Source organism: Nematolebias whitei, chromosome 4 (assembly GCF_014905685.2).
Source record: "Nematolebias whitei isolate Nwh7 chromosome 4, NemWhi1, whole genome shotgun sequence".
In the NCBI taxonomy this organism is placed as follows: domain Eukaryota; kingdom Metazoa; phylum Chordata; class Actinopteri; order Cyprinodontiformes; family Rivulidae; genus Nematolebias; species Nematolebias whitei.
The window spans coordinates 56,483,271-56,501,317 of NC_056501.1; the positions used below are offsets into that span (position 1 = coordinate 56,483,271).

General features: G+C 47.1%; 1 protein-coding gene across 1 annotated transcript in view; it reads right to left on the bottom strand.

Annotated features, from left to right (window-relative positions):
• sil1 (SIL1 nucleotide exchange factor) overlaps nt 1–18,047 on the bottom strand; it is a gene marked incomplete at its 5' end in the record, with an annotated part of 81,949 nt that overhangs the window by 2,631 nt on the left and 61,271 nt on the right. The window contains 1 exon segment of the mRNA XM_037675130.1: nt 4,350–4,514. Within this exon segment, the coding sequence (XP_037531058.1) occupies nt 4,350–4,514 (165 nt within the window).

An 18,047-nucleotide genomic window follows, 5' to 3' on the forward strand; every position in this document is an offset into this window, starting at 1 on the left:
TATGCACCAAACGGCAGTTCAGATTATCCACCCTTTCTGGAGTCCTTAGAGGGGGTACTGGAAAGTGCACCTTCTGGGGACTCCCTTGTTCTGCTGAGGGACTTCAATGCTCATGTGGGCAATGACAGTGAGACCTGGAGGGGTGTGGTTGGGAGGAACGGCCCCCCTGATCTGAACCAGAATGGTGTTCTGTTGTTGGACTTCTGTGCTCGTCATGGATTGTCAATAACGAACACCTTGTTCAAGCATAAGAGTGTCCATATGTGCTCTTGGCACCAGGACACCCTAGGCCGCAGTTCGATGATTGACTTTGTCATCGTCTCATCTGATCTGCGGCCACATGTCTTGGACACTCGGGTGAAGAGAGGGGCGGAGCTGTCAACTGATCACTACCTGGTGGTGAGTTGGCTCCGATGGTGGGGGAGGATGCCGGTCAGACCTGGTAGGCCCAAACGTATTGTGAGGGTTTGCTGGGAACGTCTGGCAGAGCCTCCTGTGAGACGGAGTTTCAACTCCCACCTCCGAGAGAACTTTGAACATGTTCCAAGGGAGGTGGGGGACATTGAGTTTGAGTGGACCATGTTTCGTGCCTCTATTGTCGAGGCGGCTTACCGGAGCTGCGGCCGCAAGGTTGTCGGTGCCTGTCGCGGCGGCAACCCTCGAACCCGATGGTGGACACCGTCGGTGAGGGATGCTGTCAGGCTGAAGAAGGAGTCCTATCGGGCCTTTTTGGCCTGTGGGACCCCGGAAGCAGCTGATGGGTACCGGCAGTCCAAGCGACATGCGGCTCGGGTGGTTGCTGAGGCAAAAACTCTGGCATGGGAGGAGTTCGCAGAGGCCATGGAGAACGACTTCCGCACGGCTTCGAGACGTTTCTGGTCCACCATCCGGCGTCTCGGGGGGGGGGGGGGGGAAGCGGTATGCCACCAACACTGTTTATAGTGGGAGTGGTGTACTGCTGACCTCAACTCGGGATGTTGTGGGTCGGTGGGCGGAATACTTTGAAGACCTCCTCAATCCCACCGGCACGTCTTCCACTGAGGAAGCGGAGCCTGGGGACTCTGGGTCGGGCCCTCCAATCTCTGGTGCTGAGGTCACCGAGGTGGTTAAAAAGCTCCTCGGTGGCAGGGCCCCAGGGGTGGATGAGATCCGCCCAGAGTTCCTTAAGGCTCTGGATGTTGTAGGGTTGTGTTGGCTTACGCGACTCTGCAATGTTGCGTGGACATCGGGGGAAGTTCCCCTGGATTGGCAGACCGGGGTGGTGGTCCCCCTATTCAAAAAGGGGGACCGTAGAGTGTGTTCCAACTACAGGGGAATCACGCTCTTAAGCCTCCCTGGTAAGGTCTATTCGGGGGTTCTGGAGAGGAGGGTCCGTCGGATAGTCGAACCTCGGATTCAGGAAGAACAGTGCGGTTTTCGTCCTGGCCGTGGAACACTGGACCAGCTCTACACTCTCAGCAGGGTCCTGGAGGGTGCGTGGGAGTTTGCCCAACCAGTCTACATGTGCTTTGTGGACTTGGAGAAGGCGTTCGACCGCGTCCCTCGGGGGGCTCTGTGGGGGGTACTCTGGGAGTATGGGGTACCAGGCCCTTTGATACGGGCTGTTAGGTCTCTGTATGACCGGTGTCAGAGCCTGGTCCGCATCGCCGGCAGTAAGTCGGGATTGTTCCCGGTGAGAGTTGGACTCCGCCAAGGTTGCCCTTTGTCACCGATTCTGTTCATAACTTTTATGGACAGAATTTCTAGGCGCAGCCAAGGTGTTGAGGGGATCCGTTTTGGTGGCCTCAGAATTGCGTCTCTGCTTTTTGCAGATGATGTGGTCTTATTGGCTTCATCAGATCGTGATCTACAGCTTTCGCTGGAGCGGTTCGCAGCCGAATGCGATGCGGCCGGGATGAAGATCAGTTCCTCCAAATCCGAGGCCATGGTCTTGAGCCGGAAAAGGGTAGAGTGCCCTCTCTGGGTCAGGGAGGAGGTCCTATCCCAAGTGGAGGAGTTCAAGTATCTTGGGGTCTTGTTCACGAATGAGGGAAAAATGGAGCGTGAGATCGATAGGCGGATAGGTGCAGCGTCTGCAGTGAAGCGGGCGCTGTACAGGTCTGTCGTGGTGAAGAGAGAGCTGAGTCAAAAGGCGAAGCTCTCAATTTACCGATCGATCTACGTTCCCACCCTCATCTATGGTCACGAGCTTTGGGTTGTGACCGAAAGAATGAGATCTCGGATACAAGCGGCCGAAATGAGTTTTCTCCGTAGGGTGTCTGGGCTCTCCCTTAGAGACAGGGTGAGAAGCTCGATCATCCGGGAGGGACTCGGAGTAGAGCCGCTGCTTCTCCACATCGAGAGGAGCCAGTTGAGGTGGCTTGGGCATCTGTTTAGGATGCCTTCTGGACGCCTCCCTGGTGAGGTGTTCCGGACACGTCCCACCGGAAGGAGGCCCAGGGGAAGACCCAGGACACGCTGGAGGGACTACGTTTCTCGGCTGGCCTGGGAACGCCTCGAGATTCCCCCGGAAGAGCTGGCCCAAGTGGCTGGGGAGAGGGAAGTCTGGGCCTCCCTACTTAGGCTGCTACCCCCGCGACCCGACCCCGGATAAGCGGAAGAAAATGGATGGATGGATGGACTCTAGAGGGTAGCTACCCTCAACCTTCGGGTGGGGGGATGGGCTCTGACTGTTGTTTGTTCTTACACGCTAAATGGTAGTTCAGGGCACCAAGTCTTCTTGAAATGTTTAGCGAGGGTGCTGGAAGGTACTCCAGCTGGGGAATCCTTTTTTCTGCTGGAGGGTTAGGATGGTGGGTGGGATCATCAATGCAAAGTGGGCGGTATCTTAACAGGTCATTGTGTTCGAGCCGCTCTGCCCGTTGTGGTCCTTAATCACCCTATAATCTAACTTCAATTTCTTTAGCTTATCCTGACACTGTTTATAAAATTAGGTGTATCCGTGCTGCACCGTCAGCTCCAGTATCTCTCTGTAAATGTGCTCATTTCTTGTGATGTCATCCAGCTCACACTGAATCCTAACTTGTTTTAATTTCTTCTTTCGGCATCTCCCTTTTTGAGGAGTCGCCAACTTGGCAATTGTTTTTACATCAGACGTCCTTCCTGAAACAACCACAGACCACCGAGCTACCACAGCGCTCTGTGTGGAGCTGCTGTCTAGGGTGCCCGGGGGAGCAGATGGTGGGGGTTAAGGGCCTTGCTCAAAGGCCCAAAGCGGGGGAAATGAGGGTTGAAGCAGGTGTGGGTGCCTCACCTTTCCCACCCATATTTTTATGTTGTTGGTCCGGGGAGTCGAACTGGTGACCTTCCGATCATAGGCCTTCTCTGACCTCTATGCCACCACTCCCCCTATTCACGCTGAATCCTAACATCAACTGAAAGAGTTAGGAATGTCTGTACGTCTTCATTGGTCCACAGCACTATCTTTGGAGCTTCCATAGCAGAAACTAGCAAAAACAGCACACACTCAACACAATCAGAGAAGAAATAGCTGGATGGATGTAGTCTTCAGTTTTGCTGGGCGAGTCATGCAGTGACGCCGCTGGCCGATCAACGGCTGCTGTCTGCATAGATCAAAATCAGCTCCTTGGAGCAGCAAGCTTTGAACCATGAACTGGGCTGAATTGGGGTAGGTACCGGCAGTGGGCAGGCCCTTAACTGGCATGGTGCATTGCAGAACCAATGAGACAGTTGAGACAGTGGCAAAGTGCCAAAATGTTCTGCAACAAACCTCTGAGGCTCACAGAACAGCTGGATTTATACCGAGATTAAACTACATACTCTGGTGACAGATTAGGTGACTTTTGAAGGCTTTTGGTTGCTCTGGATTTAGTTTGGGGTCTCAGAGTAAAGAGGTGTGAATACAAATGGCACTCTTTTGAGACTTATTCTGTTTTGTGAAAAATGTTAAACCATGAATTATTTTCCTTCTACTTCACAATTATTGATCAAATATGACCCAACAATGATTCATTTCAGTAAAATACTTTAATCAAGTAATGTCATATGACTGCGACTGCTGTCAGCTCAGATGAACACCATGGCTGGCCACACATGGCTGGTCTCTCTGGTGCCCATTGATAAATCTGACACTCAATGGTCTACATATGGACCACATTACAGCCAATCAGATGTGGCATAATTACAGTGGGCAGATGTACAGCGCCTCTTCCTCTGGCTTTGTAAGCACCAGAGGGAGCTGCACTCCTAATTTCATTACTTGCTAAACGTTCAAGGACAATATACATATATCTGTCCGTCTGTGTGTCCTTCTGGATGATGAACTTTAATCATTAGTGAGTGTATTTAATAGGATCATTGATCAGCTTCAGATAAGTCCATCAGCCCACCTTCTCCCTGTAGTCGTGCTCACTGGACTGCAGCAGCTGGGGAACCAGACGACACCAACCTTTCTCCAACAGCATGCCCTGCAAGGACATCTCTGAGTACTGACGCACTCGCTCCTTGTGGGACGGGTCCTGACCCGGGTCTGGGCCTGCCTGAGAGATCAGCTCCTGATGGAACAGAGAACATGGTTCAGGTCCTGGACCAGAACTCAGAGTTGCACAGCTATCTTTTTATTTATTTACATAAAAATAGTCTTTGAAGTTTGAACCCACCTTTTCCCCTTCCCAGCTTCAGTTGCATGAACATTTTCTAAATTATTTTGTTTTCTGATTTAAATTTTTTTTGCGTGTAAATATATTTAAGTCTATCTATCTTGCAAGAACAAACCTATATTTGTCGTTATAATTATATACCAAAATAGGGAACAAACTCAGGAATGTTGTTTTTTTTTACATAAAGACAGACATAAATGTGTTTAGGTGGTGGTTGTAGCATTGCACTTACGTGTGAAAGCACTTTGTTCAACTCCCTAGAATGACTGAGTTGTTTTTTTGTATTATTTTTTTAAGCAAACAGTGGTGACACACCATGATTTACCAAAATATGATACAGGTAAATAAAATAAACTTTTACTTTTAAGCTATATTTAGTTCAACCCAAAAATAATTATCTACAGTGAGCTCCAGGTTGATATCAGTAAGAACAGCCCTTTGGAAAATGATGGTGCTGCATCTGCATGGAGAGCAGGCACCTTTGTCTTTGTTACATACAGGTGCTGGTCATAAAATTAGAATAGCATGAAAAAGTTGATTTATTTCAGTAATTCCATTCAAAAAGTGAAACTTTTATATTATATTCATTCATTACACACAGACTGATATATTTCAAATGTTAATTTATTTTAATGTTGATGATTATGTTGATCATGTTGATGATTATGTTGATGATCATGTTGATGATTATGTTGATCACGCGTGCTCATCTGCTCACACAGACTCATGTTTGTGCTGCCGTTGGACGTAATGTTTTTATTCTATTAGTGCTTAGTGTATTATTTAGTTGATGTTTTTCTTAGTTCATATCTTAGATCTTATTACTATTACTTCCGGTGAGCGAACGCTGGCGCATCTTGGTTGCCGCTGCTCGTCGTGCTTTTTTCTGTTTTATTCAGTCCTTCCTGCCTTTTCCCTACTCCAAGTCTCTGATCCGTCTCAATATCAACCATGCGGTTCATTAGGATTTACCTGCTGCCTGCTCTGGTTTGGACTCTCCTGCTGCTCATCCACCACCACCCGGCGTCTGGTCTTCTCCATTACTCAGCGGTCGAGCTCCTTCGCCTTCGTTTCCTACCAGCCGTGCCACCTGTGCTCCCTCTTCAGGACATTGCCTTCCATCCTCGCCGGAGATACATTCACCGTGGCTCCCGCCGTAGACTCCACGCTGACAAGTCTAACCCCATAAACTCCATCTGGTCTGACTCTCACCATTCTATACGCCGCAATACTCGGGCCGCTAACAGTAGTAGCATGTTAGCCAGCCTAGCTCGGTCGGCTAATGCTCCGGTCGCTACCAACTCCTCCTCCGTAAAGTTAGGCCTTCTGAACGTTCGCTCACTCACTGGAAAAGGTCAGCTTATTCAAGACCTAATGTCCGACCGTAAGCTGGATTTTATTTGTCTAACAGAAACGTGGCAACAACAAAATTACTTTTTCCACCTGAATGAATCTACCCCACCGGGGTTTGTTTACATGGCCAAATCCCGCGAGTCCGGCCGCGGAGGAGGTCTCGCGATAATTCACCGCGAGAACTGGAAGGTCACGCTGGTTCACACACCTCCCTCTCCCTCCTTTGAGCACACTGTGTGTCTACTCTCCGGCCCTACCCCCACCATTGTTGCCACTTTCTACCGTCCGCCCAAAATCAACAACTCTTTTATAAATGACTTTGCTGCTCTAATCGCCCATCTCTCAGCTCTTTCACCCAACATTATTCTGCTTGGAGACTTCAACATTCATATGGATGAAGACAACAACCCCCTCACCAGAGACTTCACATCCTGCCTCGACAGCTGTGGCTTCCAGCAGCTCATTAACTTTCCAACCCACATTAAGGGCCACACTTTGGATTTATTATGCTGCTCTGGACTCTCTCCTCTTAACTTTTCTTTTGATGAACTTCCATTTACTGATCACCTCATGATTTCATTCAGTGTCAATCTTAAATTTTCTTCAGAGAAACCTCAACGCACTCTTTCCTTCCGTAATATTAAGAATATCAACCATGACATTCTTTTGTCTCATATTAATAATACCATCTTCACCTTCAATTCTTTTAACCCAGATGACCTTGTCACATTCTACAATAACAGCCTCACCAACATTCTTAACTCTGTCGCTCCTCTGAAAACCCAGTCTGTCTCCTTCTCCAACTCTGCACCCTGGTTCACTCCAGAACTCCGTTCTCTGAAATCCAAAGGTCGGAGGTTGGAGCGACTCTATAAGAAATCCGGTCTCTCAATTCACAAGGAACTCTATGTGAACCACGTCATCCAGTATAAGGACAGTATTTCTCAAGCCAAATCCAGCTACTTCTCTGACATCATCAATTCCAATGTTGGCAATTCAAAGACTTTGTTCTCTCTCCTTAACCGTTCAGTCTCATCTCCTAACTCATTACCCTCTCACAAGGTTTCCACAGAATTTTGCAACTCTCTGATGTCTTATTTCAATGAAAAGATTCTTTCAATTCATAAACACCTTGGACCAAATACCGCCCCCAGCATCTATGTTGAACTCCCCCCTCCCTCCCTCCCTCCCCTTCTCTGTCTTCTCCCTCCCCTCTGCTGATGACATTGCTGACATTATCAGCAAGTCTAAGTCCTCATCCTGTCAGCTCGATCCATTTCCCACAGTTCTTGTTAAATCCCGTCTCCCATCTCTGCTCCCCATCATCACTAACATCATCCACTCCTCCTTAACCTCTGGCATTGTTCCCACAGCTTTCAAATCTGCGGCCATCACCCCCATCATCAAGAAACCAGGTCTTGACTTTACCAACTTAAGTAATCTTCGTCCAATCTCTAATCTGCCCTTTATTTCCAAAGTTCTTGAAAAAGCTGTTGCTAGTCAACTTCGCTCTCACCTATCCAACAATAACATTTATGAAGTTTCAATCTGGTTTTCGCCCCCACCATAGCACCGAAACAGCTCTAATAAAAATAACTAATGACCTTCTTCTTGCTGCTGACTCTGCTCTTCTGTCTATCCTCATTTTACTGGATCTAAGTTCTGCCTTCGACACAATCTGTCATTCTATCCTCCTCAACAGACTAACCTCCATTGGCATCTCGGGTACTCCGTTAGACTGGTTCAAATCATATCTCTCTGACCGCACTCAATTCATTCAGCTCAAATCCTTTCGTTCCCAGTCTTCCCCCGTCTCCACGGGTGTCCCCCAAGGCTCTGTCCTCGGACCCCTCCTCTTCATCATTTACCTCCTTCCTCTAGGTCACATCTTCCGTAAATTTGGTGTCCATTTTCACTGTTATGCTGATGACACATAGCTCTACCTATCAACAAAACCAAACTCCACCCACCCACCCTCCATCCTCACCGACTGTCTCAATGAGCTAAATCACTGGTTTTCCAACAACTTTCTACAACTAAACAGTAACAAAACAGAAATCATTCTTATCGGTACCAAAAACTCTCTTTCAAAATCAGAAAATCTTCTCAACCCCCTTAACAACTCCCTGCTATCCCCCTCGCCTCAGGTCAAGAGTCTTGGTGTCATCCTCGACACCACTCTCTCCTTCACTTCACACATCAACAACGTCACTCGGTCTGCCTATTTCCATCTCCGAAATATTAACCGTCTCCGCCCTTCTCTCACACCCCGCTCCACAGCTATCCTTGTTCACAGTCTTGTGACTTCTCGGATTGACTACTGCAACTCCCTTCTTTATGGCCTCCCCAACAAATCTCTCCAGAAGCTACAATTGGTCCAGAACTCAGCTGCCCGTGTCATCACTCAAACCTCCTATAACCACATCACTCCAGTCCTGCAGCAGCTCCACTGGCTCCCGGTTAAATCACGCATCATCTTCAAAATTCTTCTTCTCACTTTTAAAGCTATCCACAACCTTTCCCCTCCGTACCTATCTGACCTCCTACACATCTCCATCCCCTCTCGCTCTCTCAGATCCTCCTCTTCACTACACCTCCATGTACCCTCTGCCCGCCTCTCCACCATGGGGAGAAGGGCCTTCACCTGCTCTGCTCCTCATCTCTGGAAGTATCTACCCCCTGACTTAAGAAACACCACCTCTCTTTCTATATTCAAGACTGCTCTGAAAACACATCTCTTTAGACTCGCTTTTCCTTAACTCTGCTGTATGTATTTTATATTCTTTACGCATTTTATATTCTGTATGTATTGTATATTCTTTACGCATTTTATATTCTGTATGTATTTTATATTCTTTATGTATTTTATATTCTTTATTCCTGTTGATCTTTGTTCTTACTGTAAAGTGTCCTTGGGTGTCATGAAAGGCGCTTTTTAAATAAAATGATTATTATTATATTATTATTATTTCAACTGATACAGACGGTGTCAGAACCTGTACAAGATGTTTTGTTCTGATCAAAAGAGTGTTCCAAGCCAAACACTTATGTGTCACTCTTACCAAATAAAAAAACAGTTCTAACAGCAAGGCTTTGGAGTTCACCTCTGGTTCCAGACCAGAGGTGGATTTCCCCCTTGCAAGGAACGTTGGCCAATAAACCTTACTTTGTCCTGTTTGGTTCTTTTTCTGTTGGGTACGAGAGAAAATACCTAATAGTTTTTCTTTTACATTTTATTGTTGGATATAGCTGGGACCGTGAGTGCATAATCTTGTTCCACCACATGTACCACATGTGATGCGAACGACAAATCTCTGACTTTGATTATAACAAACATGTAATGAAAACCCTAAATTCAATATCTCAGAAAATTTGAAAAGTGTGAAAAGGTTCAATATAGAAGACACCTGGTGCCACACTCTAATCAGCTAATTAACTCAAAACACTTGCAACGGCCTTTAAATTGTCTCTCAGTCTAGTTCTGTAGAATACACAATCATAGAGAAGACTGATGACTTGACAGTTGTCCAAAAGACGACCATTGACACCTTGCACAAGGAGGGCAAGATACAAAAGTTCATTGCTAAAGAGGCTGGCTGTTCACAGAGCTCTGTGACCAAGCACATTAATAGAGAGGTGAAGGGAAGGAAACAATGTGGTAGAAAAAAAGTGTACAAGCAATAGGGATAACTGCATCATGGAGAGGATTGTAAAACAAAACCCATTCCAAACATGGGGGAGATTCACAAAGAATGGAGTACAGCTGAAGTCAGTGCTTCAAGAACCACCACGCTCAGAAGTATGCAAGACAAGCAAAAATTGTTAAATCATGTCATCTGGACCTGTTTCTTTAAGTCAATAAATGTTTCGTCTCCCATCCAGAGGACTTCGTCAATTGATTGCTGTTAATGAGAACTGATGTTTCGTAGAGATGCACCGATCCAATCCAAGCTGCCCCGCTAAATCTTCTCGTCTCTGAGGAGGGGCAAACTGAGCGCGGCTGACCGAAATCAGGCTGCCTGCTTTGGATTGAACAAGACGAAGACATCGCTGAAGCCCCGAAGCTCCAATGTTTACCGAGAAGTTGCTAAACTTCATTGTAATTAATGACCAAACACTATCAGTTGTAGAAAATGAAGGATTTCGTAGCTTGATACTTGCAGCCGAGATATAGTTTACCCTCCAGGAGATATTTATCAGTACAACAGTAGACAATAAAAAAAAAACATATGATTTGAAAATTACAAGAAAATTATATAGACAAATATAATTATATAGACAAAGTGCAGCCCAAACTCCCCTATGATGAGAAAAAGAAATGGACTTGATGTTCCGTCACTCGGACGTGGGTCACCGGGGCTCCACTCTGGAGCCAGGCCTGGAAGTGGGACACGCGGGCGAGCGCCTGGTGGCCAGGTTTTTACCCATAGAGCTCGTCTGGGCACAGCCCGAAGAGGAGACGTGGGTCCCCCTTTCCATGGGCTCACCACCCATGGGAGGGGCCAAAGGGGTCGGGTGCAATGTGGGATGGGTGGTGGCTGAAGGCGGGCACCCTGGCGGTCTGATACTCGGCTACAGAAGCTGGCTATTGGGACGTGGAATGTCGCCTCACTGATGGGGAAGGAGCCTGAGCTGGTGTGTAAGGTTGAGAGGTTCCGGCTTGAAAAAGTCGGACTCACCTCTAGGCATGTGTAGTGAACTTAACCTGATGTCAAAACTAAGCCTAAGGTCAAAACCCTTGACCTTAAGAACCTTGTGGGACAGAAACTGTCATTTCATTGATTTGAATCCAGAAATACAGGTTCACCCATCCTGAGACTTTCCTTCTTGAAAATCAAGTGAAAGAACACTCTCTTTTTATTATCATTACTATTTTACAAATGTTGATAATCAAAGTGTCTTAGTTCAAACCATTTTAGATGTTGCAGTGAACTAATCAATTTTATTAACTGTGAAACAGTGTAATGATTTTTAATGCTTATGCAGAGTTAGAATTCATGTTAAGGTCTGTTACAGATTTTTATGCATTTTCTGATTTCTGTCTTTGAATGAGCAAGTGTGCGTTTTTCAAGGTCAGGAGTCGAAGCAGACATGTGTTGGAACAACTGTCTTGTTTACATCCTCTCAGACGTAGAGTTGGCATGTTTTCCAAACTCGCCAAAACAAAACTCTCTCTGTCTCTGAGAACAGTTTAACCTGTTCCATAACAATTCTTGCTTTTTCTGACTCCTAGTAACCTCTTACGTCACAAAACACACCCCTGTCTGGTCGGTACTGACCAATGGGAAGACTCCCAAATGAACCGGGAAAAGAGCTCTTTAAAAATGTTGGTACTTCCTGGTTCTCGGAGTTAGGAGTTCTGATATGTCCTAGTGCTGTGCAGTTGCTGTGGGAGCCAGTTCTGGATTTGCCCAGTTCTCAGTTCTGTGAAGTTCTGTTGGGTCTGGCTGGGAGCCGGGAAGACCCTGACATGACCACAGAGCTCTTCCGAGTTTCATGGGATTATAACACTTTCCACTTGCTGAGGTGAGCTGGTGTCGGACGGAATCTCGTCACTACTTGGGACGAGTCACAGCCATCCTATGGAGACGCTGGACAGGTAGCGTTAACTGGACCTCCATATCTGCTGATTAATCTTCAGAAAGGTAATGAGTCAAGTTTCCTACCAAAGCGTACCGAGGAAAGCTGGGTTCTGATGGAGAGTGTTGGTTCTGGTGAACACTTCCCCTCACATACCATCTTTTACTCCCTTTAAACTCCCATCTTTCCATCTTTAAATTCTTCTCTCAAGTAGAAATCCTTCCAGATAATTTAGAAATGTCTGTGTAAAGTGCTCATCCACCGCCGTGTGGATAATTGATCATAATTGTACAGTTTTCATTAATGTCTGCTGATCTGCTGAAGAGTGGAAACAATCGCCGCGTTGTTTCTCACTACCTGTAAAGCTGTTAATTATGTTGTTATTTTCATATTTTGCCAAATTAATGTAAATGTTTGATGTTAATCTTTGATTCTGTAAAATAAATGACCGCATTCATTTTGATGGGTCAAAGATAAATGACGTCTCACGTTTGCATTTCATTAACATCAATGCACGTTTTATTCAGTCCAGAAAAATGAGGAATCCGTTTTAATTGATGAATATTTCGCAGCATCTGTTCAGCTACACATGGCTCTGGCTCTGGAACCAGTTTCCTTGAGAGGGGTTGGACACTCTTCCACTCTGGAGATTCCCCCGGTGAGAGGCGCCGAGCAGGAGTGGGCATACTTATTGCCCCCCATCTTGGTGCCTGTGTGTTGGGGTTCACCCCGGTGAAAGAGAGGGTGGCCTCCCTCCGCCTACGTGTGGGGGGACAGGTTCTGACTGTCATTTGTGCTTATGCACCAAACGGCAGTTCAGATTATCCGCCCTTTTTGGAGTCCTTGGAGATGGTACTGGAAAGTGCACCTCCTGGAGACTCCCTTGTTCTGCTGGGGGACTTCAATGCTCACATGGGCAATGACAGTGAGACCTGGAGGGGTGTGGTTGGGAGGAACGGCACCCCTGATCTGAATCCGAGTGGTGTTCTGTTGTTGGACTTCTGTGCTTGTCATGGATTGTCAATAACGAACAGCATGTTCAAGCATATGGGTGTCCATATGTGCTCTTGGCACCAGGATACCCTAGGCCGCAGTTTGATGATCGACTTTGTCATCGTCTCATCTGATCTGCGGCCACATGTCTTGGACACTCGGGTGAAGAGAGGGGCGGAGCTGTCAACTGATCACTACCTGGTGGTGAGTTGGCTCCAATGGTGGGGGAGGATGCCGGTCAGACCTGGCAGACCCAAACGTATTGTGAGGGTTTGCTGGGAACGTCTGGCAGAGTTTCCTGTGAGACAGAGCTTTAACTCCCACCTCCGGGAGAACTTTGAACATGTTCCGGGGGAGGTGGGGGACATCGAGTCTGAGTGGGCCATGTTCCGTGCCTCTATTGTCGAGGCGGCTTACCGGAGCTGCGGCCGCAAGGATGTCAGTGCCTGTCGCAGCGGCAACCCTCAAACCCGATGGTGGACACCATCGGTCAGGTATGCTGTCAGGCTGAAGAAGGAGTCCTATTGGGCCTTTTTGGCAAGTGGGACCCCGAAAGCAGCTGATGGGTACCGGTAGTCCAAGCGACATGCGGCTTGGGTGGTCGCTAAGGCAAAAACGGGCATGGGAGGAGTTCAGAGAGGCCATGGAGAATGACTTCCGCACGGCTTCGAGGCAACTCTGGTCCACCATCCGGCGTCTCGGGGGGGGGGGGGGGAGTGGTACACCACCAACACTGTTTATAGTGGGGGTGGTGTACTGCTGACCTCCACTCGGGATGCCGTGGGTCGGTGGGCAGAATACTTTGAAGACCTCCTCAATCCCACCGGCATGTCTTCCACTGAGGAAGTGGAGCCTGGGGACTCTGGGTCGGGCCCTCCAATCTCTGATGCTGAGGTCACCGAGGTGTTAAAAAGCTCCTCGGTGGCAGGGCCCCAGGGGTGGATGAGGTTCGCCCCGAGTTTCTTAAGGCTTTGGATGTTGTAGGGTTGTGTTGGCTTACACGACTCTGCAATATTACGTGGACATCGAGGGAAGTTCTCCTGGATTGGCAGACCGGGGTGGTGGTTCCCCTATTCAAAAAGGGGGACCATAGAGTTCTCCTATTCAAAAAGGGGGACCATAGAGTGTGTTCTAACTACAGGGGGATCACGCTCTTAAGCCTCCCTGGTAAGGTCTATTCGGGGGATCTGGAGAGGAGGGTCCGTCGGATAGTCAAACCTTGGATTCAGGAGGAGCAGTGCGGTTTTCGTCCTGGCTGTAGAACACTGGACCAGCTCTACACTCTCAGCAGGGTCCTGGAGGGTGCGTGGGAGTTTGCCCAACCGGTCTACATGTGCTTTGTGGACTTAGAGAAGGCGTTTGACCGTGTCCCTCGGGGAACCCTGTGGGAGGTACTCTTGGAGTATGGGCTACCGGGCCCTTTGATACGGGCTGTTAGGTCCCTGTATGACCAGTGTCAGAGCCTGGTTCGCATTGCCGGCAGTAAGTCGAGCTTTTTCCTGGTGAGAGTTGGACTCTGCCAAGGTTGCCCTTTGTCACAGATTCTGTTCATAACTTTTATAGACAGAATTTCTAGGTGCAGCCAAGGTGTTGAGGGGATCCGTTTTTGTGGCCTTAGGATAGCGTCTCTGCTTTTTGCAGATGATGTGGTCCTGTTGGATTCATCAGATCGTGATCTACACCTTTCACTGGAGTGGTTCGCAGCCGAGTACGACACAGCCGGGATGAGGATCAGTTCCTCCAAATCTGAGGCCATTGTCTTGAGCCGGAAAAGGGTAGAGTGCCCTCTCCGGGTCAGGGAGGAGGTCCTACCCCAAGTGGAGGAGTTCAAGTATCTTGGGGTCTTGTTCACGAATGAGGGACAAATAGAACGTGAGATCGATAGGCGGATAGGTGCAGCGTCTGCAGTGAAGCGGGCGCTGTACAGGTCTGTTGTGGTGAAGAGAGAGCTGAGTCAAAAGGCGAAGCTCTCAATTTACCTATCGATCTACGTTCCTACCCTCATCTATGGTCATGAGCTTTGGATTGTGACCGAAAGAACGAGATCTCGGATACAAGCAGCCAAAATGAGTTTTCTCCGCAGGGTGTCTGGGCTCTCCCTTAGCGATAGGGTGAGAAGCTCGATCATCCGGGAGGGACTCAGAGTAGAGCCGCTGCTTCTCCATGTCGAGAGGAGCCAGTTGAGGTGGCTTGGGCATCTGTTTAGGATGCCTCCTGGAATCCTCCCTGGTGAGGTGCTCTGGACACGTCCCACCGGAAGGAGGCCCAGAGGAAGACCCAGGACACGCTGGAGGGACTATGCTTCTCGGCTGGCCTGGGAACACCTCAGGATTTCCCCGGAGGAGCTGGACCAAGTGGCTGGGGAGAGGGAAGTCTGGGCCTCCCTACTTAGGCTGCTACCACCGCGACCTGACCCCGGATAAGTGGAAGAAAATGGATGGATGTATGGATGATATTTGACTATGAATGTCACCCCTGAAATTCTGATGCACAGAATCATAAGTCCAAGTGTGAACTGTGTCACAGAGAAAACACAATAAAAACATGTATTATCTGCAGCATTGTTCATTGAAATGGCTCAAGACTATTAATGTATTACAGGAAATATACATACAGTAGGCACATTTAATGATACTGTAGACCATTGCATTAGGTAATACATTTAGCAAGTACTTTTACTTTTAATACTTTAAGTATTTTAAAAGCGAGTACTTATTTACGTTTATGTAAAAATGTTAATGTGGTACTTCTACTTTTACTAGAGTACATTTTTGTCTGTTTATTTGTACTTTTACTTAAGTACAGTGTTCGAGTACTTTCTCCACCACTGCTGATTATGCATAAAAACTCTGGTTCTGATTGGATGATGTATCACTGAGATATAACTTTTGGAATAATGTAGGGGGCGCACTTGCGTCAAATGTTAAAGAACAATATCAATGTGTCCATAAGTGTTCACTAATGATGCATCCAAAATCTGGTTCAAATCAGATGATATATCACAGAGATATAACTTTTGGAATAATGTAGGGGGCCCACTCGAGTCAAATGTTAAACAACAACACCAATGTGTCTAGAAATGCTCACAGATAATGCACAAAAATTTGTTGCGGATAGGATGATGTATCAGTTATTGGGATATAACTGTTGGAATAATCTAGGGGGTGCACTAGAGTCATATGTTAAACCACAATATCAATGTATCTAAAAGTCCTCAATGATCACGCACAATAAATCTGGTGCAGAGCAGATGTTGTATCAATGAGCTATAACTGTAGGAATAATGTAGGTGGCGCTGTGGAGGCTATTGGCCACTTATCATGGATACCTGTTCAAGGGGCGGATAATGATCGATCATAGCGATTTTGTTGTACCTCAGCTGAAATCTGTGTAATTTAGAGCCAAACGTATTGCAACGGCATCACTTCTTAATTCGCCACGCCCACATCCTCAAGCAAAAACAGTTTGCGCTTTAAATCAAGTCAGACCATATTATCTGTCGTCTAACACAGGATCATCCTGATTAGGTCAATGGTGTCAAAGAGGGAACATTCCTAGTTAAAAAAGAGACTTCCTGTTCTGAGGGGGCGGGGCTTTGATGACGTCAAAATATGACATGGTGGATCGTCAGTCATCCAACAGGGATGAGTCATCCCAAGTTTCGGGCATTTCGGTCTTTCAATGTGAAAGTTATAGTGTTTGGAAATTTATGGCATCAAGCAAAACTTTGAGGCGTGGCCACGCCCCTTTACCATATATGAAAACGCAAGCTTTAGATAACTTTTACTCTCCAAAATCTTAAAGGCATATCAACCAAGTTTGAAGGCAATCCTTCAAAATTCCTAGGAGTTCGTTAAAATTCACAATTAGAAACGCCCCAAAATTACCCTTTGACCCAAAATGGCTGACTTCCTGTTGGCTTTGGACCAGGGCTCCAAGAGACTTCTTCATAGGTCCTGAAAAGATACAGATGTTAACCAAGTTTCAGAATTGTCGGTCCAAAAATGGCTTGGGGCTGAGGTTTTAAACTATTGTAGGGGGTCTAAAAAAGTTAAATCTGGTCCTCTGGACATTCAAAAAAACAAAACAAAGCAAATCAACAAAAAAAAAAAATAAAAAAAAAATGTAGAAACGTTTCGTCTCTCGTCCGAGAGACTTCCTCAGTCTGAGGTGCTGTATTCAGCTCAGACTCTTAAATAGCACCTTCTTAGAGTGGATTAACCAGTTTTGCAGCTGACAACCAAAACCAGCTGATCACATGCTCAAGAAGGACCATCAGCCTAACAATGGATCATTAGCACACTGATGGCTGTTTACTGTTCACAGAGGGCTGAGTGATACTAGCAATCACAGCATTGTAAGAGGGGGACAGTTGAACCCGGAGGCCTCCACCCCTGTTTAATGATGGACGGTTTCTTTTCACAAAGATGGCCTCCTTTACTCCTCTCTCAAACCATCGTTCCTCTCTGTCCAGGATGTGAACATCTTCATCCCTGAAAGAGTGACCGCTGGCCTGGAGATGAGTGTAGACCGCAGAGTCCTGGCCTGATGATGTTGATTTTCTGTGCTGGGCCATCCTTTTGGCCAGTGGCTGTTTAGTTTCCCCGATGTAAGACTGATCACAGCCCTCCTGACACTGAACAGCATACACAACATTGCTCTGTTTGTGCCGGGGGACTGGATCTTTGGGATGAACCAGTCTTTGCTGTAATGTATTTTGGGGTTTAAAAGCCACTGGGACGTTATGTTTAGAAAATAAACGTCTCAGTTTCTCTGATACTCCCTCAACATACGGAATGACCACTGGTCTGGGTCTGGGTTCCTCCTTTTCACCTGTTGGCTGACTGGAGTCCTGTTTGGGTTTCTTCTCTGCTTTCAGGAAGGCCCAGTTAGGATATCCACATTGCTCTAGAGCCTGTCTTGTGTGGGATTTCTCCTTCTGCCTGGCTCCTGAGCTAGTGGGGACGCTGTCTGCTCTGTGATAAAGAGTCCTGATGACTCCTAACTTGTGCTCCAAAGGGTGATGGGAGTCAAACTGCAAATACTGGTCTGTGTGGGTGGGTTTGCGGTACACCTCAGTTTGCAAATGTCCTCTATCAGAGACTGAGACCTCACAGTCCAAGAAAGCCAACCTGCCATTTTTTACATCTTCTCGTGTGAACTTGATGTATTTATCCACAGAGTTGATGTGGTCAGTAAAATGTTGGACTTCCTGAGATTTAATTTTAACCCAGGTGTCGTCAACATACCTGAACCAATGACTTGGTGGTGTCCCTGAAAAGGACGTCAAGGCTCTCTTTTCTACCTCCTCCATGTACAGGTTGGCAACAATAGGAGAAACTGGAGACCCCATAGCACACCCATGTTTCTGCCTATAATATTGCTCCCCATATGTAAAGTAGGTTGACTGCAGGCACAGTTTCAAGAGTTGACACAGTTGTTCTGTGGAAAGTGTGGTCCTGCTGCTCAGAGTGGTGTCTGATTTTAATTTTAAACTGACCA